General features: G+C 37.4%; 2 protein-coding genes across 4 annotated transcripts in view; both read left to right on the plus strand.

Annotated features, from left to right (window-relative positions):
- Nucleotides 1–1,179: 1,179 nt before the first annotated feature.
- Nucleotides 1,180–7,120, plus strand: dhx40 (DEAH (Asp-Glu-Ala-His) box polypeptide 40). 2 transcript variants are annotated; one of them, XM_067451125.1, is made up of 17 exons: nt 1,180–1,541; nt 1,629–1,774; nt 2,737–2,856; nt 3,265–3,492; nt 3,595–3,661; nt 3,977–4,108; nt 4,227–4,326; nt 4,413–4,499; nt 4,809–4,991; nt 5,091–5,171; nt 5,363–5,520; nt 5,762–5,876; nt 5,963–6,071; nt 6,157–6,251; nt 6,329–6,398; nt 6,504–6,732; nt 6,806–7,120. In XM_067451125.1, exons 1-17 carry the CDS (start codon nt 1,367–1,369, stop codon nt 6,922–6,924), a joined length of 2,214 nt encoding a protein of 737 aa, XP_067307226.1. In that variant the 5' UTR covers nt 1,180–1,366; the 3' UTR covers nt 6,925–7,120. The 2 variants fall into 2 exon arrangements, with proteins under 2 accessions (XP_067307226.1, XP_067307228.1); XM_067451127.1 differs by having other exon boundaries at nt 6,160–6,251.
- A 538-nt stretch (nt 7,121–7,658) lies between these two features.
- The window catches only part of cltcb (clathrin, heavy chain b (Hc)), a 34,678-nt gene continuing 16,389 nt past the window's right edge, over nt 7,659–25,947 (plus strand). Inside the window, exons 1-17 of one of the 2 annotated variants that reach the window (XM_067451123.1) lie at nt 7,659–8,193; nt 9,512–9,719; nt 13,709–13,977; nt 14,090–14,251; nt 14,337–14,450; nt 16,363–16,536; nt 18,431–18,628; nt 18,718–18,918; nt 19,311–19,463; nt 19,576–19,698; nt 22,182–22,319; nt 22,433–22,597; nt 23,108–23,288; nt 24,214–24,377; nt 24,478–24,603; nt 24,714–24,856; nt 25,702–25,936. In XM_067451123.1, the coding sequence (XP_067307224.1) occupies nt 8,152–8,193; nt 9,512–9,719; nt 13,709–13,977; nt 14,090–14,251; nt 14,337–14,450; nt 16,363–16,536; nt 18,431–18,628; nt 18,718–18,918; nt 19,311–19,463; nt 19,576–19,698; nt 22,182–22,319; nt 22,433–22,597; nt 23,108–23,288; nt 24,214–24,377; nt 24,478–24,603; nt 24,714–24,856; nt 25,702–25,936 (2,796 nt within the window). In that variant the 5' untranslated portion in view covers nt 7,659–8,151. The remainder of the gene's footprint in view (nt 8,194–9,511; nt 9,720–13,708; nt 13,978–14,089; nt 14,252–14,336; nt 14,451–16,362; nt 16,537–18,430; nt 18,629–18,717; nt 18,919–19,310; nt 19,464–19,575; nt 19,699–22,181; nt 22,320–22,432; nt 22,598–23,107; nt 23,289–24,213; nt 24,378–24,477; nt 24,604–24,713; nt 24,857–25,701; nt 25,937–25,947) is intronic. The other variant, XM_067451124.1, reaches the window with a different exon arrangement.

Below are 25,947 nucleotides of genomic sequence, written 5' to 3' on the forward strand. Positions count from 1 at the left end.
TTAGCATCCCATTGACTCCCATTCATTTTTGAGTCACTTTGACAGTGAATAACTTTACATCTGAGGCGTTTAAAGACTTCATTTGTCCATTGTTTATTTCTAAAGAAACACGACAATGCATAAAAGGCTCCATTACCTTGTATCTTACACTATCGCCCCGTAGAAGCTGTTTTTGTAAAAATAGGCTAACGATTGCGTCATAACCAACGCGACTCTGTCGCACAGTTGAGAAATTACCGCATAGACCTGAGGAGACACTCGCAGGCAATCTTTTACTGTCTATGAGACAGTCGGGGGGATGTGGAGACATAAAGTCTGATAAAGTCAAGGGAGAAGAATGGGGAGAAGCCCATAGTGAGCCAAAAGCAACGGGAGAAAATATTTAAACAACGTGATTCAGATTTCACTTTCCACAACTACTAGAAGACCTACAGCTGTCAGACAGGAGGCTCACGTCACATCTACATCGTCAAGCTCAGTCTGAGCCTGCGCAGTTCGCTCAGCCATCAGAAAGTGAGTGCTCCTTTACTGACATCACTTTCCGCCATTGAAGTCAATGGGATAGCTCTGTCCATTTCTTTTACTGTCTATGGTAAATACGGGATGATTCTGTAATTCACGGGATGGGTGGCAACCCTATAGACGACAGTAAGGATGACATAGCATGATGACATAAACAGAGAGCATACACATCAGCATATAGCCTACTAATTTATAAGAAAAATAAGGAACAATACCATAAGGACAACAAAGCAAGAGATGACATAAAGAGAGAGCATACACAGCAATTTGTCTAAAAAGTAGGTACAATACAGTAGAGACGACATAGCAAGACGACATAAACAAAGAGCGCATCAGCATATTAAAAATGAATCGTAACAATTAATCTGAACAAGTAGGCAATGATTGTTGAACAAATGTAGGCTAGCTATACAAAGCACAAAGCAATATAGTTTTTGCCACAGATGGAACCCCATACTACAGTACCAAAAGGTTCTAGTTTGTCTGTATTTATGTGATGTTTTTGTTTATTTTTTTGCACATACATAATATGATGCACACTCCATACTACAATTATAAAAATGTATACACATCTTCGTGCACACACCATTACAAAACTGAAGCGAGGACTTCTTGGAGAACACAGCGGCCTTGAGTCATCCTGTGCAGCAGGCGGCGCTGATGTGTTTTCGTGAGTTGTGATAGATGGAAGTTCAAACGCTCACCAACAAGTTGTAAACAAGATGAAATCCGGTCTTCTGTGACATTTATATTAATATTCTGCTGAGTTTTTAGTCGTTCAAGAGCTGAAACGTCCTTTCGAGCAACGTTAGGAAGTGGATAAATAGCACATGAACGGGCAGACATGTCAAAAGCAGAGAAGAGCAGTGAAGCGGAGCATCATGAACCAAAAAAGCTGCCTATTTATCAGCAAAAAGACAAACTTATTCAGGCTGTAAAGGAAAACACATTCCTGATCGTAACGGGTGAAACGGGCAGTGGAAAAACAACTCAACTTCCTCAGTATTTGTATAAAGCAGGTATGTATGCTCATGACCGCTAATGGAAACGCTGAATTTGCATCAGGATCTATCATTCCTCTTCAGGATGACTCTGTTTCTGTTCAGGTCTTTGCATTAAGGGCAGGATTGGTGTGACTCAGCCCAGGAGGGTTGCAGCCATCACTGTAGCTCAGAGGGTGTCCCATGAGATGGGGGTCAGACTGGGTGCTGAGGTGGGCTACCAAGTGCGCTTTGATGACTGCTCAACAAAGGTAGGAGATAACAAGCACAGGTTATCACTGTTACCTCACCACTATGCAGAATTTGCAAGAATATACTCAACCGTTCAAATTTTGGGGGACAGTAAGTGTGTGTGTGTGTGTGTTCAATTTTGGGGGACAGTAAGTGTGTGTGTGTGGGTGGGTGGGTGGGGGGTGGGGAAAGAGATTAATAGTTTTATTCAGCAAGGATGCATTTAACTGATTAAATAATTGTAAGGATGTATATAATGTCAAAATTGCATTATTTTACTGTTTAACACTGTAAAGCTGCTTTGAAACAAAAGGCATTGTAAAAAGCGCCATATAAATAAAAGTGACCTGACAAATTTCTAATCCTAAAATCCTACAAAAAATAAAATAATTATCACAGTTTCCACAAAAATATTAAGCAGCACAACTGTTTTCAACATTTATAATAATAATAAAAGTAAATGTAATAAATGTTTCTTGAGCAGCAAATCATATAATGTTTTCTGAAGGATCATGTGACACTGAGTCATGAAGCTGAACATTCATTATAGGAATAAATTACTATTTTAAAATATCTAAAAATTTTGTCTTTTTCTTTTTCCAAATTGTATTTGTTTTTACTGTCTTTTTGATCAAATAAATACAGCTTTGGTGAACATCGTCTTTCGATAGCGACAAAAGTCGTACTGACCCCGAACTTTCAAACGGTAGTTTACATCACAAATATCATTCATATTTCTTTCTTTTATTTGATGCTGTGATTTTTTTTAATCCAAATCTATATAATGTCAGGGAAGTACAAAAAATATTTCCACAATTCTAAAGGATATTTAATGTTTTCTTAAATAATCTTTTTCACATTGTGCTACTGTCAAAATGGGGGAAAAAAACTGTAATGGATTTGTGAAAATGGCCTTTTGCCAATAAGTTATGTGCAATTAATTTATATTATTTTTGTAACAAATAGTTTTTCCCCCTTTCAGGACACTGTAGTTAAATACTTGACCGATGGTTGTATGCTGAGGGAGATTCTTGCAGACCCCAGTTTAACACAGTACAGCATTGTGATCCTGGATGAAGCCCACGAGAGGAGTCTGAATACAGTATGTGGACTTTATATGTGCAATTTTTACTTGTGAAATTAAAACATTTGTCAGAAGGTTTATTTTTTATTTTATTTTTTTATTTATATAAATATAGTGGTTTATAGATTCCACTTACAAAAAAGCACTGCAGTGTTACCATGGTCCATTGACTGTAGCAGATTTATAATAACATGGTACTCCAATTTACTTAAAATAATACAATGTAATTATCATGATACTATATATATATATATATATATATATATATATATATATATATATATATATATATATATATATATATATATATATATATAAATAATCTACAAAATACTGTGGTAATTTTTGCCATTTTTTGCTGGTTTCAACTTAGTATAATGTAGAACATATTTCACTGAATCTTTAATAAAATTGTTTGTTTTGCAGGATGTTTTGCTTGGGTTACTCAAGAAGACTCTGTCAAAAGGGTCCCATGGCCGTAAAACACCGCTCAAAGTGGTTGTGATGTCAGCAACATTAGAAACGGAAAAGCTTAGCTCATTTTATGGAAACTGTCCAGTATTTACGATTCCTGGGCGTACGTATCCGGTGAAGGAGAAATTCTGCAATTTGATTGGTCCCAAAGACAAAGAAAGTTCTGTCTATGTCAAAGAGGTGTGTTGTGAAAATATACGTTATTACAAAATATTACAAATAGTGTGTTTAAAGCCTACTAGAATCTTCACAGAGTGTAAATGTGTTGTTTGTGATCCATAGGTGGTAAAGGTGGCTTTAGATGTGCACACAAACGAAGCAGCTGGGGATATTTTGGTCTTCCTGACTGGTAAGCTCAGCGGAGATTTAATATATTCATCTAAATGGTGCTCTTATCAGTGTTGGCGGCGTTGGGATGTTCGCTAACAGTATACCCAAAAGCAAAGAGAGAAAAAGCAGTTCGCTGTGTATATCGGGCCCTTGAGAGATTTCTTTCTAAAATATGAAAAATCTTACCCACCTCTAAATTCTGAATGGTTGTGTACAATATCTATTTAAGAGTTTCACAGTTCTTTTGCATATTTTCAGTGGTAAGAATACCTTTATTTATGATGTTTCCAATATTCCTCTTTAGTTTGTAGCTCTGTGTTTATGTTTTGAACAGGACAGTCTGAAATCGAGAAAGCCTGTGATTTGCTTTTTGAGAAGGCCGAGATCTTAGACTACCGTTATGACGTCCACGACCAAACTGTTGAAGGCCTTCTCATCCTTCCTTTGTATGGATCCATGCCAACAGGTTAGCCTGTCTTAAGATTTGTTTTAAAGCTAAAACAGAGTGAAATCTTGTGTATAATCATAAAGTGAGCAATATGTTGTTATATCTATATTTTATTTTATTTTATTGTTTTTAACAGATCAGCAAAGGCAAATATTTCAGCCTCCGCCAAAAGGTGTGAGGAAGTGTGTGGTAGCAACGAATATTGCTGCAACTTCACTCACAATTGATGGAATCAGGTAGAAACAACTCACACAGTATCACACAAGCATCATATTGCAGTTTTATTTAAGTTTAACATTTCTTTTTTTATGTTGTGTTACAGATATATCGTTGACAGTGGATTTGTGAAACAACTTAACCACAACTCAAGGGTTGGATTGGATATTCTAGAAGTGGTACCAATTTCAAAGTGTGTGACCTGGAAATATTTCTACAATTTTGATTGTTTATTAATTAATTTTTTTTAAATTTAATTTTTAAATTTATTATTTTATTATCTTTTATTATTAGTATAATTACTTATAATTTTTTTCCATGATTATAGCTTTTGATGCTGATATTATGAATGTATAAAATTGATTTATTTCTAATAGAGTGTCTGTTATGCTACTTGTAAAAAGCAGTTTAGTGGGGTATTGACTATTTTGTCTATTTTGACCAGTAATGAAAAACCAGTTTGGTTCCACTTTTAATCTATTCTGATAATGTTTCCACACAGAAGCGAGGCTCAGCAGAGAGCGGGCAGGGCTGGACGAACATCTGCAGGAAAATGCTTCAGGATTTACAGTAAAGACTTCTGGGACAAATGCATGCCAGAGTACACCATTCCAGAGATTCAACGGACCAGTCTTACGTCTGTCATTCTCACACTGAAATGTCTCGGTGTCCATGATGTGATTAGGTATCATCAGGGCTGCATGGTTATTTTTGTATAGATTCGGTTTCATTATAATCGAAATGAATACTTTCTCTTTGTTTTTGTTTTTGATGGTATCTTTAGATTTCCTTACCTTGACTGTCCAGAGGAACGGTTTATCCTGGCCGCTCTGAAGCAGCTGTATCAGTATGATGCCATTGACAGGTGAAGTGACATTCTCTCACAAACTCTTGCCCGTTATATAAATAGTACATTGCAAAGACAGCAGAATATAGCGTCATCATTTTTTCCTTAGAAGCCCATCCAATATCCCAGTATATGTTTGTTGTTCAATGTGTCCCTTCTGTAATCTGAATGAAATACTGTACAATGCTAATATTAGCTTTTTGTGGCAGGAGAGGTGATGTGACCAGACTGGGGAGGTTGATGGTGGAGTTCCCTCTTCCTCCTAATCTTACTCGTGCTCTACTCAAAGCTGCCGCTCTCGGGTATGAAGACATAATGCTGCCTGTGGCTGCCATGCTGTCAGTAGAAAATATCTTCATTCGACCAGGTAATAGATTTTGATGTAATCTTATTTTCATATTATGTCAGAACCAATAAATGGCCCATATTAATATCTTCTACTATTCTACTACTAGTCTAAATAAAAAAAAAAATGAAAGTGAAATTAGCCAACACAACCTTAAGTTATATGATAATTCATACTTTTCCCCCAATACTAATAATGTTTTACAGTAAAATGTCCTGTCTCATTATAATACATTAGATAATTCCAATATTGCCTTTTTTAGGTAAACCAGACGGACAAAAGGAAGCAGAGATCCGACATAACGAGATAGCAGCTTCTGTTGGGAGCTCCAATGATTTCCTCATGCTGCTCTGTGTCTTTGAGAAGTGCAGAGCAAGGTAAACCGTGAAGTTTGAATGACTAAATAAATCCAACACGCTTTATGAAAATCATGTATTCATTCTTACTTTGGCCAATCTAATAGTGACCATCCATCTGCCTGGTGCAAAGAGCACTGGATCCATTGGCGAGCAGTGAAGTCAGCCTTCAGCGTGGAGACACAGCTGAAGGAGATTCTTCTACGCCTGAAGCAGGTAATTCAGATTTTCTCTACAACAGTATTTGCTTTCACTTTCATTATTTAAATTCTTAAGACTTGTTCTTTGACTATTTGTGTAGCAGAAAGACTTTCCACATGAGAAGTTTGAGGGAAGTAGGAATGAAGTACTGCGCCAGTGCCTTTGCCTGGGTTATTTCACCAATGTAGCCAGGCGGTGAGTGACACATTGTCATTTTATTACATAAAATGTATTTATTAAAGCCAGTATTAAAGCTGTTCTGTTTTCCACAGATCTGTTGGAAAATCATTCTGCACCATGGACGGACATGGGTCCAGCATTGTTATTCACCCTTCATCATGTGTAAGGAATTAAATCCATCCTAAAATGAAATTTTCTGTTATTTTTTTGTCATTTTTTAAAGATTGTTTATATATCTGTGTGGTTATTTTAACTTTGTGTATACAGCTCTTTGGTCAAGAATTGCAGCTGGATTGGATCATCTTCCATGACGTGTTGGTCACCTCACGGGTGTACGTGAGAACGGTTTGCCCCATCCGTTATGAGTGGGTGAAGGACCTTTTGCCGAAGCTGCATGAAATCGACGTCTACGAGCTGAGTAGTGTTGCAAGGGAAGAAGTAACGGATGAAGAGATGGACCAATGGAAAAAGAAAGAGGCAGCAAAAAGACAAGCAGGTGCGTTTGAAAAGGCTGAGCTACATTTCGATTCTGTCATATATTTGTAACACTTTTTTGTTTGTTTAAATAGAAGCCACAGAGGATGCGGCAAAAAAGATGGAAAAGAGAAATGATGACAGCTCAATCACAGAGGCTCGTGCTCGCTATTTGGAGCGAAAACAGCATCGGTTACAAAGAAAGGGCACATGAGAGGGTCAGATTTTCACCACAGATTCTTCAGCTGCTGAATACAAATATAAAAGACTTTTTAATCTCAGATTTCAGAGCATAATCTAGGTTTACTGCCACAGATTTCTGAACCTGTGGATTTTGATAGGGCACATTGTGTAATAAACACATTTAAAATATTTTGCGTAAATAAATTGCTTTTTATTACTTTTTCATATTGGCTGTTGTTTTATTACATCTTTATTTCCTCCCAATGACTTGAATCGTTTGAGTTGTCGAGTTGTGACATTGAAAGGGATGTGTTGACGTGAACATGGAGGAAACACTGATCATAGATTTATGTTAGGTAATATCACAATTCTAGATCAGTCTGTGGAAATAAAGTCTGTGAATGCTGTGCAGAGAATGCTCAAATTTGACAGTTTTCTTTATGTAACAAAAGCATTTAGGTGTAATACAATGTATGAATAATTGATTTAAATTAATATTGTTCCTCATTTTAAATTCAGGTGCATTCAGTTATTATTTGCGTTTATTGAGCACATTCTTTGGTTTGTTTAGACTGTTATGTATTTGACTTGGATTGGAGGAATGTGTTTCTTGGGTCCACTTGAAAACTGTAATGCACTTACAACATTTATAAATACTCAAAAAAAGATTAAGTGAAGGATTCATTCTCTTAAAAGATTCATTCAAAAACAACAACGATTCGTTCACGAGCGCACCATCAACTAGAGCGCAGCCGGAACTGACGTACATAGAATATGAAGAGCTGAATGATGTGGCAAAAATGAAACGAATTATTTAACATTTATTAGACTATTCCTACCGGCGCTTATAAATCAAAGCTAAACTATTAAGTGTCCAAACGCTTACATATACCAAACCAGTGCTTCGTTCATCGCCCCACTGATATACAAAATCGCTGAAATCGCGAATGTCCTTCCGCCGCAAAGTCCGCGCTGCTGCTTCCGGATTGTCAGTCTGAGCTGTTTCCGCCGCCATTGCGGGTCTGAGCGAGTCCCATCCGTGCAGAGAGGGGAGGAAAAAACATCAACCATCTGGCGGATTGGCTTGACACGACGAAAACACGACACTTGTATTCTCTGTATAATATAACCAACATTCCTGTATTTGGTCGGTTTTGAATCGCGGGTGTCAGCGGAGAGGAGGTCGTCGCTCGCTAAAGCTAGGGAGAAATTTTGCGAGGAGTCCGGCCGGGAGGATTGAGAACAGAAAGCCCAAACCATGGCTCAGATCCTTCCTATCCGCTTCCAGGAGCACCTGCAGGTGGGTTTTCGTTTCAGATAAATATTAACTTAATTAATAATCGCTGGCGCTGCTATAACAGAGGTGACAGTGCTAGTTAGCTTTAGCGCTAGCTCAATGAATGACCTCCCATCCATTTCAATGGCTGTGTCTCGCGAGCTGCCGATCAACATCTTCCAATCACACACGCATGTGCTTCTAAATAAATACTGTATGTTTGAATAAAAATCTCGAACCCGCAATTAAGACCCCGAGAATACTAATGTTCAAATCTAACGAGTTTATGGTACTCAAAATATGTAATCTGGATAGGCAGGTCACTAGGTTTTTAGACAGCCTTTGCAGGTGGATGCAGTGAAAGGATTATACCAGCTTTATAAAGCTGCATACATGCTGTCATTTATTTTGTCGGGTGAATAAAACGTGACTAGGATTGTCCACCTTTACCTCACTCTATCTGTCTTTTTTGTTGACTATAGATAACCAGAAAATGAAAAATGTCACTCTTAATTGTATAGTTCACCCAAAAATGAAAATTGTCATCATTTACTCTTCTTCAAGTTGTTCCAAACCTGTATGAATTTTTCGGTTTGAACACAAAATAAGATATTGTGAAGAATGTCAGTAACTAAACAGTTGATGGAACCCATTTACTTCATAGTATTTTTTTCCTTCTATAGAAGTCAGTGGGGTCCATCAACTGTTTGGTAAACCATAATCTTGGTAATTTATTATTGTCACAATTGTCATTTTATGTGACCTACCCCACTAAAAACCCATATGTAAGATGTTGACCAAAAATTGATGTGTACATATGACTGGGTATTTGCACAGATTTCACAAATCAATTTCGATTAACTCTTGTTTCACACATATTAGGCATTTCATTGTACACTGTCTCTTAAAAACCTTTCAGATAGTGTGTATAGATGGTGTTTATCAATATTGATGTATTTATTCAAAAGGTTTGGAATGCTATCATGGATATTTGTTGCCTGACTGGCTTGACTTGAGCCATTACAGTGTATTGTGTCATTGCACAGGTGCATCTCAGTGGGGGATGATGATGGGGCTTGTGTTGTGAGAGTGTATCCATATCTCCTTTTATTTTTTTAAATCACAAAACCTCCAATGAACATTGACATTATCTTGCAGCAGACACATTTAGGATTTCCAGGTTGTTTATTAAAAATAAAGCATTGCTAGACAGTCTAGGTAAGCAGTTCACTAGGTTTTCAGTGATAACCTTAGTTTATAAAGGCTTTCAAATCTCATGAATAGTAGAACATTCTAGTACTGTATTTAACATTGATAAACATTGTCTGTCCACCTCTTACAGCTCCAGAACCTGGGCATAAACCCAGCAAATATTGGGTTTAGCACCCTCACGATGGAGTCAGATAAGTTCATCTGCATCCGGGAAAAGGTGGGCGAACAGGCCCAGGTTGTGATCATTGACATGAGCGATCCCAACACGCCCATCCGCAGGCCCATCTCTGCAGACAGTGCCATCATGAACCCAGCCAGCAAAGTCATTGCTCTAAAAGGTAAGACACAAGGGTGTTGTAGACGTCTGAAAAGTGGGGGGGGTGTGTTAAGGCATGGATTTTTGAAATGTAATGATAATATAGATATTTCCATGTGGTTCTTTTCCTGCAACCCCCTCCCACCCACCCACTGATTAAATAACATTACACTTTTGCTGATTGTTTCTCATCGAGACAGTTTATTGTAACATAGTGTATTACTTTTGTCACGTCAAATTACATTGTTATTGTAAAATACTCTTCATATTTCCAATTCCAACAAATATGTTCATATTCTCAGCCATCTCTGTCTCGTTACGTATAAAAAATTCTTGTTGTATTTTTTATTTTTTTTTTAGTTAAGAATAGCCTTTAAAATGCTCATTGGAAATGTCTTGCCGTCATAAATGCTTTGTCTGTTCTTGCTTGTTTTTGTTCTTTTTTTATTTCTTGTTTCTTACTGCTTTCTTATGTTTGCAGACGGTGAGTTCAATTTCATCTATCCTGAGTTGTGGGATTTTGAGTTGTGAATTGTGGGGTCAATCTGAATGCATTTGATGTTGAATGATAGGTTAGCCATGTAAGGAGGGGGTCGGGATCATGTAACATGCATGTAACTTGGCAGCAGCCTGTTTTCCTCTTGTTTAGCATAAAATGAAATCTATTTTGTTGTTGTCAGTCAACAACAATATTCAGCTGAGCCTTTTAATTTAATTTTGTTTTGGCACTTGTCAGTCTACTGTTAATGCAATGCAAAGGTCTTCTATGTCTGTAATGTGATAGATTATGACTTAAGTGGATTATGACTTTGAAAATAGCAAGATCACAATAAATACTGAATATTGTAAGATTGTCTTATAGTTGCAGTTCTGATTTGTATATAATTATAATCTTGTGTATAGCCATCAGAGGCTATAACACATAAACTACTGTTCAAATGTTTAGGGTCAGTAAGAGATATATATATATTTTAAGAAATTGACACTTGCATTCAGCAAGAACGCATTAAATTGGTCAAATATCACAGTAAAGACATTTATAATGTTACAAATAATTTCCATAAAAAAAAAAAAATCCCGGAAAAGTGTCATTTAAAAAAATATCAAATGTTAAGCACAACTGTTTTCAACATTTATGATAATAAGAAATGTTTCTTGGGCAGCAAATAAGAAACATTCAAATGATTTCTAAAGGATCATGTGACACTGAAGACTGGAGTAATGATGCTAAAAATTTGGCTCCATCACAGGAATAAATTAAATTTGACAACATACTAAAATAGAAAACGGTTTCTTTATAATGTTTTTTACTGTATTTGTGATCAAATAAATGCAGCCTTGGTGAGAATAACAGACCCTGAACTGTAGTGTGTGTGTGTGTGTATGTATATACAGGCAAACCAAAAATTATTCAGACACCAAATATAATTTTTTCCTAGTGGGTGCAGTATGTGAGGATAGAAAAATAAAGTAAACTGTGACCTATTATACACAAAAATTCTTTATACAGTGGACTAACAGTAAAATTTATAATAATTTGGGACCAAAATTATTCAGACACTTTGACCTGATCATGTTTTGCATAAGTGTTTTTTTAATTTATTGCTAATGCAACCTTTTACACTACAGACTGAACAAAATGAAGCATTTTTTGGTCATTGGTTGGTCTAAATTGGTATTATCTAATTGTGTACTTAAATTTAACAGCTGATTGGTTGATTACGATCCATTACATACCTTTCTATCAAAGTTATTTGACAATATCAACATGAATTTGTTCTGACACAATTTAACTCTTGAGTTGTTGTCATATTTTATTACCATTTTCTAAACTATAGCGAATAAACTGTGATAATGGGAGAAAATGTTGAAGGTGTCTGAATACATTTTGGTTTGACATAAATAATATACTGACTCCCACTGAGCACATAAAGTTAACTTTAGCTTTTAGTTTACATAATAAACACTTATTTCACAGTAATGTTTCCCCCTTCGTGACATAATTGCTTACCAGGCCAGATGTTTAAAAAATATATCATTATTACCTAACAATGATTCACAAAAATTAGATAAAATATACAGTGACCCTTAAAATATTTGGACACTTAAAATGTCTTAAGGCCTGTTTACACCTGGTAGCGTCATGCGTTTCTACTGATCGGATAACTATCTGATTTGTTAAAACGGTTCCATTTACACTTGGCCACATAATTGTGGCTCGGCAAAACGAATATAAATCTATCTTTAATTCCTGCGCTATATGCACATTTAACGGAGTTCACGTCAACGAAGCAACAGATATGCGCTGCATTTTATTTATCATCAGCTAATTTCAAGATCAAAGACCGCAATAGGAGAGAGCGGCATCAGCACTGGTAAGATCATTAAGTCTCACTACTTTTAATGAAGATGATTGTGTGTTGGACATCTGCGACTTACTTTGTTTCATTTGCGGCAATTTGCGCGAGGGCTTGCTGAAGAGGTCAGCTACTCATCTGCAGCGATGCCTGTTGTAGTAGTGCTGTCATATCTGGCTATAACATTTAAAGGGATAGTTCACCCAAAAATATTTTTTTTTGTCATTAATTACTCACCCTCATGTCGCTCCAAACCCGTAAGACCTTCGTTCATCTTCAGAACACAAATGAAGATATTTTTGATGAAATCAGAGAGGTTTCCACTCATTGGCAGCAATGTCATTGTAACTTTAAAGGTCCAAAAAGGTAGTAAAGACTTTGTTATAATAGTCCATGTGACTACTGTGGTTCAACATTAATGTTTTGAAGTGACAAGAATACTTTTTGTGCGCAAAAAAAATTAGAAACTAAAATGGCGACTTTATTCAACAATTTCTTCTCTTCCATGTCAGTCTCCTACATTGCTCATGTAGTAAATACAGTGCAGTGCTAGTTTAGTTTTTTTTTGCCGCACAAAAAGTATTGGCCTTGAAAGTGGAAATAACGTTGCAGTCTATCGGAGGTCAGAAATCTCTCAGATCTCTCTGATTTCATTAAAATCTCAATTTGTGTTCCGAAGATGAACGAAGGTCATTTTTGGAGAACTAACCCTTTATATGTTGTAGGCCATTTGACATTGTTTATTTTTGTGTACATTTTGTGAGGAAAATTTCATAAATGTACATGTGTGGTTTGGTTTCAACAACCAGACGCACTAAAGCTTGTCCAGTTTTGCCTGGACTGCATCTCCTGATTTGGTTTGAGTGGTCTTGAAAGCGCTCCTGTGGGCGTTTACACCTGGTCGCGATGTATCAATGTATCAAATCAAGTGGCATCTGCAAAAAATCATGCTTTAGCCTTTCTCAGACTAACCTAAATTTTTAGTGGATGTGTGAAGTTAAATCCCAAATGACATTTGACAATTTACACCAAATTATTTGTTTAAAATAAATGCTATGCCACTTTGATATGTTAATATTTTTTGCAGTGAGATATATACATTAAGTGTCCTAATGCGTTTTGGGGCCACTGTATCTCGATTAAAAATACAGGTTTACAGATTTAGCCAATTGTGCTCCGCATTTTAGAAGAAGAAAAGCTTTTAAACATGCTTATACATGTTTAACAAATTGTATTCCCACATACTTGAGCTAAGGTGATGATTCGTGTTATTGCAGATGGGAATAACAGTAAAGTTTTTCCCTTTAAACAATCTGCATTGCATTTTTTGAGTAAAGACAGAGTTGTTTACTAATTAATAATCGATAAGCGTACTAGGTTTAGAACATCACTAAAAGTGGTCAAAAATAAGTGCAGATCAAAAAAACTCGGCTTGATGTTTGTAAATGTTTGCAGTGTTTGTCTTATAGTTGTTCCTTTTGCATTGTAACTGCTTTGTCATGTTTTCCATATTTGTCTTTTCAATTACAATTTAACATACATTATGTTATTAACGCTTGTTGTCTGTATGTTTAACTAATTTAAATCACACCATTCATGAACTAGAAAAAAATATTGCCGTTTTATTCAAATTACCTCTGTTCCTGACTTTCAGCTGCAAAAACCCTTCAGATTTTCAACATTGAAATGAAGAGCAAGATGAAGGCCCACACCATGACAGAGGACGTTACATTTTGGAAGTGGATCTCTCTCAATACCGTAGCACTTGTGACAGACAATGCGGTCTATCACTGGAGTATGGAAGGAGACTCGCAGCCCATCAAAGTCTTTGACCGACATTCTAGTTTAGCAGGCTGTCAAATTATTAACTATCGCACTGACGCCAAACAAAAATGGCTACTTCTGATTGGAATTTCCGCACAGGTAAAATAAATATTTTGTGGATTTAAATGGTCTTATCCATGTGCAGTAACCTGCATGTCAGTGTGGTTGTCGTTTTCCTGCTGAAATGCCTTTTAAAACCCTTCCCTGTCAGCAAAACCGTGTTGTGGGCGCAATGCAACTTTACTCAGTGGACAGAAAGGTGTCGCAGCCAATCGAAGGCCATGCTGCTGGATTTGCTCAGTTTAAAATGGAGGGAAACGCTGAGGAATCCACACTTTTCTGCTTTGCGGTTCGGGGACAAGCTGGAGGAAAGGTCTGGTTATTTTTCAATGTTGAAGTAATACTAATTATGTTTTAATGACTAAATTGAATGTCGCTCTTGTGTTTCCCCCCCGTAGTTGCATATTATTGAGGTTGGAACACCTCCAACTGGTAATCAACCTTTTCCGAAGAAAGCCGTCGATGTATTTTTCCCTCCAGAGGCCCAGAATGATTTTCCGGTTGCCATGCAGGTATACATAGTTTTGAATATTTAATTAATATTATTCAAATTTGTCTGGTGGTGCAGTTAGGTTAAACCACACAATTTCTATGACCAACAGAACTACAACCAATTTATACTTGACTGTATATAGAGCTGTTAATCGATTAAACAAATGAACATATTAATCACACATTTTCTGTGTGAATTTTTTTGACCCATGTAACCTACAATTTTAAAGCTGCAGTCCGTAACTTTTGGGCGCTCTAGTGATTAATAAACAGAACTGCGTGTATCTTGCGAAAGATCATTACAGCCGGAGCTACTTCTCTCTGTTTATGTCTATGGACGAGTCACACAGGGCCTGTGCTCCTCCACAAGGGTTCGTACCAGACCGGTCTGTAATAGTCCCAGTATAAACACTTATTATAAGTGTAGCATAATGATTCAGGGTAAGACAAAAACACAGTTTGGAAAATGGATTCATGTTGTAAATTCTCATTATATAATTTTTGTAAATCTTGAACACAAACAAAGTTACGGACAGCAGCTTTAAGTTTACAGTCTTCACTGCATAAATAATAAATGAAATGTATATTATTCCTTATTAAAGCTACAAAAGTTTTTCAGTGAGTGATTCTTTGATTATCCTAAATGACAAACAGCTGGTTTATTAGGTTACTGTCTCTTTAAGACCTGCTGTACATGACATGGATCTGACACGCATACCATTTTCTTTGTGTTCATTTAAAGCCTAGTTCACACTGCCCGATTTTTGCCCCGATTTTGAGTCGCCGACAGGTTTTGTGAAATCGCCGACAAATGCCCGAGATCACAGGCAAATCGGTGCTCGTGCACGCGAGTGACAATCATGCAGTGTGAATGATCAGGGAGAATCGCCGAGATATTTGGCATGCTAAATATCTGGACCTGTCGGTGATTCAAACTCCTGCTGTGTGAACAGCGTTCTGACTGAAAATTACACCGACAGCCAATGAAAGAGTGAGATACAGGGCAGCGGGAGGTTCAGGGAGGAGTTATAGAGCAGAATATCAGTATTTTAATAGATATATTTACAATTCTATCAAACAGAAACAAAGGCCAAACATTTGCACATCCAACCACAGCAGCAGCACATTACAAAATTGTTTATTTACCTCAAACTGTCTTTGCAGAACACAATCCTGGCTCCCTCTGTCTCTCCAAAAAATGTCTTCCGCCATAATCTTTTTTCTTTTTCTCCACAAATCAGCGCACACACAATTTGAAGCAAACTTTGTGCAGTTTATCATTTTTAATAACAATTCCAAGTCTCGCGCGAGAACTCCGGTCTGACGCACGTGTGATCTCGCGTTGTTTACTTGTCACATCGCACGTGTTTTTGGGAAACGTAGTTTGCGCACTGGAGAGAGAGTTGTCGGCGATTCTTCCTCTTGTTCAGTCATGCAGTGTGAACTCCTCTGTCGTCAAACCATCATGCAGTGTGAACACAGCAGAGACTGAATGATACCCCAGATAATCATGCAGTGTGAAAAGAGCAGTGACCCGACGAGTTTGAAAATAGTGCAGTCTGAACTAGGCTTAAGACTGTTTGCGAGGATACGCAACAAAATTTTGTGTTTTTGTCCGTTCAAGTGCTGTGTGAAGCGGCTTTCTGTGTGTCACAGACAGGAGATCTCTTTTGTGTCATATCGCATTTGAATGGTTTAAAAGCATTTGTATGAATAAAAGCCTGGTCATACAATATAATGCTAGCCAAAGGATGACCGGGGAAAAACGAATGCTGCATTAAATATTTTTAATGCGTTAAACTGGAAAAATTTATTGTGCGTTAACGTATTAATTTTGAAAGCACTATATACACATTAAAAATGTTTTTTATAACAGTAACTAATTTTCAGTATTGGAGGCTCAGTCATGTCTTTTTTTGTCTTTTCTTCTAGATAAGCTCCAAACATGATGTTGTCTTTCTCATCACCAAATATGGCTACATCCATTTGTATGACCTTGAGACGGGCACCTGCATCTACATGAACAGGATCAGTGGAGAGACCATTTTTGTCACTGCCCCTCATGAAGCCACATCTGGAATAATTGGCGTGAATCGGAAGGGACAGGTACTGACTAACTTTATCTGCTGTAGTGGACATAAAGAATGAAAGTGGTGCATTGGCTTTGTTTTAGCTTGAACATTTAAGGGTTGTTTAGTCAGCACATTTGAATGGACCAGCTGAGCTTGTTCCAGAAACACACCAGGTTTTTTTCCATATAGTTGGCCCCAGTTTGAGCTGCCTTTTACATGTGCAAACAGACTAGCTTGTGGTCTGTAATCTACTGTAATAGGATGCCATCAGTTGATGAATTATTTTGGAGCTCAGACCCAAGTGACATTAAATATGCAAAGAGAGCGTAGAAATGTGATCCCTGCTCATTGATATTCTTCAGTTTGTTTTCCCCTCCTCATAAGGGAAACCTCCCCGATCAAACCACAAGACTGTCGGTACAAACTAGGACTGGATGAAATATTGAACATTCACAATGCAATATAAAATGAAGCGAAACTGTAAATATGTCTATCTATAGAATCTATCAACATATTGCTCTTAAATATCTTTAGTACCCATTAAATTTTTTTATAACCAATATATGGCTTTTGCCAGAAACAAAAGTCTAAGCAAGTATGGGAATGTTAAGTTTTATATATATATATATATATATATATATATATATATATATATATATATATATATATATATATATATATATATATATATATATATATTTATTTATTTATTTTTATTTTTTATTTTAATTTTATTTTTTTTAATTAAATTTCTTGAATAATGTCAAACTGTCCATTTGATGAATCGATTCATTTCTGCAATTTGAGTCATCGTTAGCAACTACTCATGGATATCATGATAGACGGATAGATAGATAAGGATGCTGCGACTAGGGATGAAGGAATCCCTGTAAATAACAGTGTTCGTTGATCCCCCAACACATACAGTGAGAACAGCCTGTGACCGTCAGTAAGAGATAGAGACAGCCTCTGTAATCCTCTTACCGAGTCTGCGGTGTGTTCGTTCGGCTTCAGTCTCTGACTGATGACCGCTTCAGCTCTGACACTGGCTCTTCTGCAGACTTAAACAAGTGCATAATGGGATACCGGCCCATTCATTCATTACCCTGAGGGTTGCTTTAGATGCTTATGGGCCCAGATCCGCATAATTTGCAGCCAATCAGTTCATTATTAGGTGCTTATGAATAGAGATTAGTCAGCGTTAAAACTGATGTGGTAATGCAACAGATTATGGACTGGTCTTGGCACACCGAGATTTGATTATCTGAAGAAAAAAATAAAAAATAAGCCAAACAAACTTCACAACAAACATTTCTAATACAGAAAAAGCACAGAATATACAGAAAGGTAGATTTGTCTAATTCTGTCTATCTGTCTATCTATCTATCTATCTATCTATCTATCTATCTATCTATCTATCTATCTATCTATCTATCTATCTATCTATCTATCTATCTATCTGTCTGTCTGTCTGTCTGTCTGTCTGTCTGTCTGTCTGTCTGTCTGTCTGTCTGTCTGTCTGTCTGTCTGTCTGTCTGTCTGTCTGTCTGTCTGTCTGTCTGTCTGAATGTCTGAATGTCTGTCTGTGTTATTTATATATTTTAAATTGTTTTATATATCATTTTTCTCATTAATATAATCAATTATTATTCCCCCCTCCAATTTCTCTGGTTTTCCTAAAACAAAACATTTTAAAATAGTTTTACAATTTTATTTTTAAATTGTAATAATATTTCAGTGTTTTTATATATATATATATATTATTACTTTGATCCAGATGTAGACATGGCGAGCATAAGAGACTTTCAAAAACATACACCAAAAAATCAACCCTAAACTTAGGGTAGTGTAAATTGTATTGTGACTTGCACTGTCAGTTTCTCTATTCTGCATCTGTCACAATATGTTTGTCGTCTGCTGTTTATCAGGTGCTGTCTGTCTGTGTGGAGGAAGAAAACATCATCCCTTACATCACTAACGTGCTGCAGAACCCTGACCTGGCCCTCAGGATGGCCGTCCGCAACAATCTGGCAGGTGCCGAGGAGCTCTTCGCCCGCAAATTCAACAACCTGTTTGCTAGTGGCAGCTACTCTGAAGCTGCCAAAGTGGCTGCCAATGCACCAAAGGTACAGCAGACTGCATCACACTACCTGATGCCTCATTAGTCTTTGTCAGGCAAATACTGAGGTTTCTGATTGGCTGTTGGGTTTTGTAGGGCATCCTGCGCACCCCAGACACCATCCGTCGGTTCCAGAGTGTTCCTGCCCAGCCTGGTCAGACTTCTCCCCTACTGCAGTACTTTGGGATTCTGCTGGACCAGGGCCAGTTGAACAAGTTTGAGTCATTGGAGCTTTGCAGGCCTGTCCTGCAGCAAGGCCGCAAACAGCTCCTGGAGAAATGGCTGAAGGAAGATAAGGTACATCCTCCTCTGAAAATAAATAAGTAGCAATAGATGATCCAAAATTGTATTAAATTCAAAATACTTTATTGGCATGATAGTTAAACATATAGTATAACCAAAGCATCAATACATCAAAATCAGATACAAAAAATGACAGACAAATGTATCACTTAAAGGGATAGTTTACCAAAAAAATAATGATCCCATAATTTACTCAGCCTCAAGCCATCCTAGGTGTACATGACTAGCCGAACATAATCTGAGTTATATTAAATAATATCCTGGCTCTTCTCAGCTTTGTAATGGCATTGAATAGTGCCCGAGTTTTTGAAGCTCCAAAAATATGATTTTGATGATTCCCCGCTTATGATTTTGTGATGAAAACCTGTTGTTTTCACCCCTTGCAGCTGGAGTGTTCGGAAGAATTGGGTGATTTGGTGAAGTCTGTGGATCCAACTCTTGCTCTTAGCGTTTATTTAAGAGCCAACGTTCCCAACAAAGTGATCCAGTGTTTTGCAGAGACTGGGCAGTTCCAAAAAATTGTACTGTATGCAAAAAAGGTGAGTTGAAATGTGTTTCCTGGCAATATATTTAACACTGTAAACTGCTTTATTTGTGTGAGAGATTTCAAATTTGAGCTCCATCCTCTAATGTGTGGCCATCTGTGTGCAGGTTGGCTACACTCCAGACTGGATCTTCCTGTTGAGGAACGTCATGCGGATCAGTCCAGAACAAGGCCTGCAGTTCTCCCAAATGCTCGTTCAAGATGAAGAACCTCTGGCTGATATCACTCAGGTCTAAGAGCATATAACATTTACTCTGATGTATAGCTTGTATTTAGTTAGTTTCATAAAATGTTAAATTTGGACTCTATATATTACTACATAACATGGAGAAAAAAAGATAATTCAGGGCTCCAGACTAACTTTGAGAGCAGTCGCACCAGTTTGGTAGCACTGCATATTAGGGCTGGGACAACGCGTCGACGTCATCGATGACGTCGACGCAAAAAATACGTCGACGCAAAATATGCGCGTCGATTCGTCAGACTCAAAATAAAGATGGCGGCGCCGGAGAGTAGTAGCAACCATAGATGTACATAATAAAGTATATTATGTAATTAAGTATATTATTTATATCTATGGTTGCAACACGAGTGGCTCCTCAGACTTTCAGAAGTGCAAGGCTTGCGGGTTGGCCACAGTCTATGGGGTTGGCGCGCGGTGCGCACGGAGCATCACAGGCATGCGCGCACGCGTTTTGTTGTCACGGCTACATAAACAAATTTCTGCACACAGGAAGACAGATGTTTTGGTAATATTTGATGTATTTTAATCACAAAAACAAACGTTTGCATCAAGTGAAAGCATCGGACACATTGGCTACGTTACCTACATTATAAGCTGTTTTAAATTTAAAATGTTCAATGTCTAATCGCGCTGATGTGACCGAGGGTATCCATCCTCTAAGTGAGCAGTTTCATCCCAGGACTATTCCGGTTTTAAACGGAATATTGGCGCCCATAATGCACTCTACATGTAACTGTTTTCACTGTCATGCCGCGGATGCGCGTGGCGTTTCTGTTGCGGGTCAGCCACGGGGCTGCGTGGCGTTTTCTCTGCCTTTGCACACTAGAAGCGTGTCTGACGCGGCGCTGCTGCTGCTATTGATGCGGAGGGAAGCCCTATTCCTAATGTTAAACATAAATAGCCTACTGATACAGCAAAGACAATGTCGGCAGTAGCCACATATCTATGGTATTGACGGCAAAATAGGCTACAGAATATTTCGTTCTGTATTGACAGTTGCAATATTTCAAAATCGATAATTGTCGTTTTTTATTATTACAATTAGGCCTATATCTGCATTTATGTAAACCTACAGACTTTCAAACATGAAAATGTAATTTAATAATATGTATTCGTGTCAAAATGATATATAAACATCTTTTCCTATTCTATTTTGCCTGGAGACGCTCCCAACACGCGTGAAAAATAGGCGCTCTTCTATTTCTAGCATGCACGCGTTTTCCGCGCGTCACAGGCAATGTGCAAACTCCAACCTGTTAACAAGGGAGCCGAAACAAAAACGGACACGCCACACAGCCGAGACGCTCACGCTTGCAGTGTGTCCCTGGATTTGATTAACCAACTTGTTGATATTTAATCGATGGGCATAGCCTGTAGGCTGAGTTGCATACATAGAAAAATCGTATAATATGTTTCTTTGTTGTAGGTTAATACTTAGTTATTTGTGTGTGTGTGTGTGTGTGTGTGTGTGTGTGTGTGTGTGTGTGTGTGTGTGTGTGTGTGTGTGTGTGTGTGTGTGTGTGTGTGTGTGTGTGTGTGTGTGTGTAGCCTACTTTATGTTTTCAAAGTTTTATTGAATGCATTGCTCTTGTATAGTCTTACTTCGGAATTTTAAGAGCAATAAACATATATTGCAATGTTAAGGAATTCGTTTTTTCATTCAGATAATTAAATCAACATGTATAAATTGCTATTAGGCAATTAATGGGGAGATAATCGGTAATCGAATCGAATCTTAACCGAATCGGACAGGAAAAATTAATCGTTAGATTAATCGATGCATCGAAAAAATAATCGCTAGATTAATCGTTTAAAAAATAATCGTTTATCCCAGCCCTACTGCATATGCAATATTAATAATGCTGCATGTTTTGTATTTCAGAAATGGAAGTATCTCTCGTTGACTGTAGCAGTAGCTTTTCATTGAAAAAAACAAACAAAAAAACCCAAATCAAACACCTATAACATGTAAAATGGTCTTTTATAGTGTCATACATTTTGTAGATGAGGATAATCACAGGTAAAACGATGCATTGCACCTTACTATCACAGTAAAGTAACTGGTTTCTATGGTATTATGAAAACAGTAGCTTAAACATGTATTTATTTAGTTTAAATATAAATGCACAAAAACTGGCATAGCTTAATAAAAAGAAATGTAATTCCATTCCTTTATTCCTTGATTATATTTAATACACATCTACATTTATGCCACAATACCATGGTTACAGTTAGTGTTTCTACAGTAACACCATGGTAAATGTTGGTGATTTGTGGATTTAAAAGCCTAGCTGGATCTTTCTGATAGAACCGAAATGGCAGCACTCATCAATTAGACAAATTAGTAGTGCAATACCTCTAACAATTCAGTCCCTCCTGCAGCAAAAATGGTTTGCTAAATGTGACGATTTAGTTGCAGCTTGCAGCACTGTATTTCTTTTATTTACTAACAGTTTTTTTATCCTACAGATTGTGGATGTGTTTATGGAGTATAACCTGATCCAGCAGTGCACTTCTTTCCTGTTGGATGCCCTGAAGAACAACCGCCCCACAGAGGGTCCTTTGCAGACTCGTCTGTTGGAGATGAATTTAATGCATGCTCCACAGGTGCTCGCTACAAACAGCAGCAACACACACCTTGCTTACTTTTAAAAATATTGACCTGTTTTGCAAAGGTTTGTTTTCTAAGGTGGTTTTTGTCATGATATTGTCTTATTCAGGTGGCTGATGCCATCCTGGGGAACCAGATGTTCACTCACTATGACCGGGCGCATGTGGCTCAGCTGTGTGAGAAGGCGGGTCTTCTGCAGAGAGCTCTGGAGCACTACACTGATCTGTATGACATCAAGCGGGCTGTGGTTCACACGCACCTGCTCAACCCAGAGGTAAGGCCCACAGTCTGCTTGGAACTTTTGGACCTGATGCTACTGTATCATTCATTTGGATACATTGCAGTTTACCAACACACTGCGCTGTTTACAGCTTGTATTGAGATGAGTTTTGGTTAAAAACTTTTTGAGCTTGTCCACTTTTGACCATTTCCAGAGGTAGTCGAAACACATTCAAACGGATTGCTTTTGTAGTGTAAACACTCATGAGGTCGAATGTGTTCGAACGGCCACAAAAGACTGCTGATCTGAAAAACAACAACATGCGTTTACCTGCTCATATACCCACCCCTCGAAGAAATCAGAACCGAAATGGACAAAAGAGACAAATTAAAACACCAGGTGTAAACGGTCTTCATCATCTACTTGAGATCCGATCAGCCAAAACGCATCTTAATACCAGATGTAAACAGGGCCTCTGATGTTGATGGGTGTCTATAACATATCTGGTCCACACACCTGATCATTGTTTTTAATGGGGAGTAATATGTTCTGCTCTGGTTGCAGTGGCTGGTGAACTTCTTTGGCTCTCTGTCTGTGGAGGACTCTCTGGAGTGTCTGAGAGCCATGCTATCTGCCAACATCAGGCAAAACCTCCAGATCTGCGTCCAGGTAGCCTCCAAGTATCACGAGCAGCTCTCCACCCAGTCGCTCACAGAGCTCTTTGAGTCCTTCAAGAGCTTCGAGGGTAACAATGCTAAAATCAGTTTTAATACACCACAATTGATATGTTCTGAAATTAGGGCAGTATGATTTTGTTTTTCAATCAGAGGAACCATAATTTTGAACAAACAGTAGATTCAGAATGTTTAATCCATGCTTATACAATACATAAAAATGAAATCTAGTTAAAGTAAATGGCCCTGTCCCAAACGGCACACTTCATATGGACTTTTGGCCTTGTGAACTTACAATGGCTGCCATGTACTGCTCTTTTAAGGCAGAACGCGCACACGCCGTAGGGTGTGCATTTATCATTTTAGGTTTCAGAAGCGTGCTTATGAGTGCCCCCTTTGCGGTCGATATGTGCTCTCGATGCACACTTTTACGCTATGAAATCACAGACTCCTAGGAAGACTGCGAGTGTTCAGTGTACCATTTGGAACAGGGCCAATGAACCATAAATACATTTTTTTTTCTTCATATAATTAATAATAATATACTTTTAATTTATATTCACCAGTATAACACCACATAGTAATAAACAAAAAAATATATATATACATACATACACACATGGTATTTGTGTACAAAATTGGTTATTGGCGTATTAGAGAATATTTAATTTATCAGTGTTTTTATATTTTGTTCATTCTAATTTATTCTTGTTTTATTTTTGATAAAAAGATTTTTGATATCAGACATTTATTGGTTATGAGCCACAACAAACCACAATCAATGGGTTGTTGGGATAATTTTGAATTTTAATATCGGTACATCCCTTTTTTTTTATTTTTTACAACATTTTAACACTAATGAAGTGAGTTTGAATGATCTAGCCAACAAATTATTGAACATCGTTTTAATTTGATTATGTGAAATGGTCAGTTTGAACTGAATCATGGAAATGAATCAGATGTAAAGAGCAGTATGTATTATAATTTGCTCTGCAGGACTGTTCTACTTCCTGGGGTCCATTGTGAACTTCAGCCAGGATCCAGAGGTTCACTTCAAATACATCCAGGCTGCCTGTAAAACTGGTCAAATCAAAGAAGTGGAGAGAATCTGCAGAGAGAGCAACTGTTACGATCCTGAGCGTGTGAAGAACTTCCTCAAAGTATGACGTCTAAGGGGTTTTGAATTTCTTTTAATGCATTTGACAAGCATCTTAATAGTGCATTGTTATTAAAAACAATAATTGACCTTGTCTTTAACAGGAAGCAAAACTGACCGACCAGCTGCCTCTCATCATTGTCTGCGACCGCTTTGACTTTGTCCACGACCTTGTGCTTTACTTGTACCGTAACAACCTGCAGAAGTACATTGAGATCTACGTTCAGAAGGTACTTGAGGGCTGGTTATGATACTCTTGTGATGAAGTGATCATCTCGGCTCTTTGTTCCTGTAGCAGTGGGTGGTGATGACTGATTGATTGATGAACCATTTTTGTCAGGTGAACCCCAGCCGCTTACCTGTGGTGATTGGAGGGCTGCTGGATGTGGACTGCTCTGAGGATGTCATTAAGAACCTTATTCTGGTTGTCAGAGGGCAGTTCTCCACTGATGAGCTCGTGGCCGAAGTGGAGAAAAGAAACAGGTTCGACACTGGTGCTTTAAGACACCCCGTCACTGTTTAGGGATGTTCTTTCAATGACAATTATATGGTCAAAATAATACTGATGCAATTTAAATGATAACAAATGAGTCAAATATTTTAGACAGTACAATTTATGGAAGTATAGAAACGGTTATTCTGTTCTATATATATATATTTTTTTAAATAACTTATTTTTTTCAAAAAAGCATTAAAAAATATTAATTTGATTTAAAAGTAAAAGTAAAAACATTTATAATCTTACATAAGATTTCTATTTCAAATAAATTATTTTTATTTCTTAAAAAAACATGGGGGAAAAAAATCAAAAATAGTTGTCAACATTGATAATAATAATAGATGTTTCTTGAGCAGCAAATCATCATGTTTGAATGATTTCTGAAGGATCATGTGACACTGAAGACTGGGGTAATGATGCTGAAAAATCTGCTTTCCCATCAAAAGAATAAATTACATTTTAAAATGTATTCAAATAGAAAGATATTGATTAAATAATACAATTTCGCAATATGACTGTTTTTGATCAAATAAATGTAGCCTTGCTGATCATAAGAGACAATAAAAAACATTATAAAATATATCTGACCCTCAAACTTTTGAATGTAGTGTACATATGTACACTACAGAATGTACTGTATATAATAACACTTCTGTAAATCTGCTAAATGGGCACAATGATTGCAAACAAATATTGGTTGATTGATTGGTCTATCACCAATCTTAGTCATATTAGTATATGATAATATTGGGCACTTAGTGTTTTGTCGGTCTGATTTAGCTGATTTTGGCTGTTGGTCCAACATTGACTGTTTTGATCTGTATAACAGACTGAAGCTGCTTCTGCCATGGTTGGAGGCACGCATCCACGAGGGCTGTGAGGAACCTGCTACCCATAATGCCCTGGCTAAGATCTACATCGACAGCAACAACAACCCAGAGCGCTTCCTCAGAGAGAACCCCTTTTATGACAGCCGCGTGGTGGGCAAGTACTGCGAAAAGAGGGACCCCCATCTGGCCTGTGTGGCTTATGAGAGAGGACAGTGTGACCAAGAGCTCATCCATGTAAGGAACAA

The sequence above is a fragment of the Pseudorasbora parva genome, chromosome 8, assembly GCF_024679245.1.
Source record: "Pseudorasbora parva isolate DD20220531a chromosome 8, ASM2467924v1, whole genome shotgun sequence".
In the NCBI taxonomy this organism is placed as follows: Eukaryota; Metazoa; Chordata; class Actinopteri; order Cypriniformes; family Gobionidae; genus Pseudorasbora; species Pseudorasbora parva.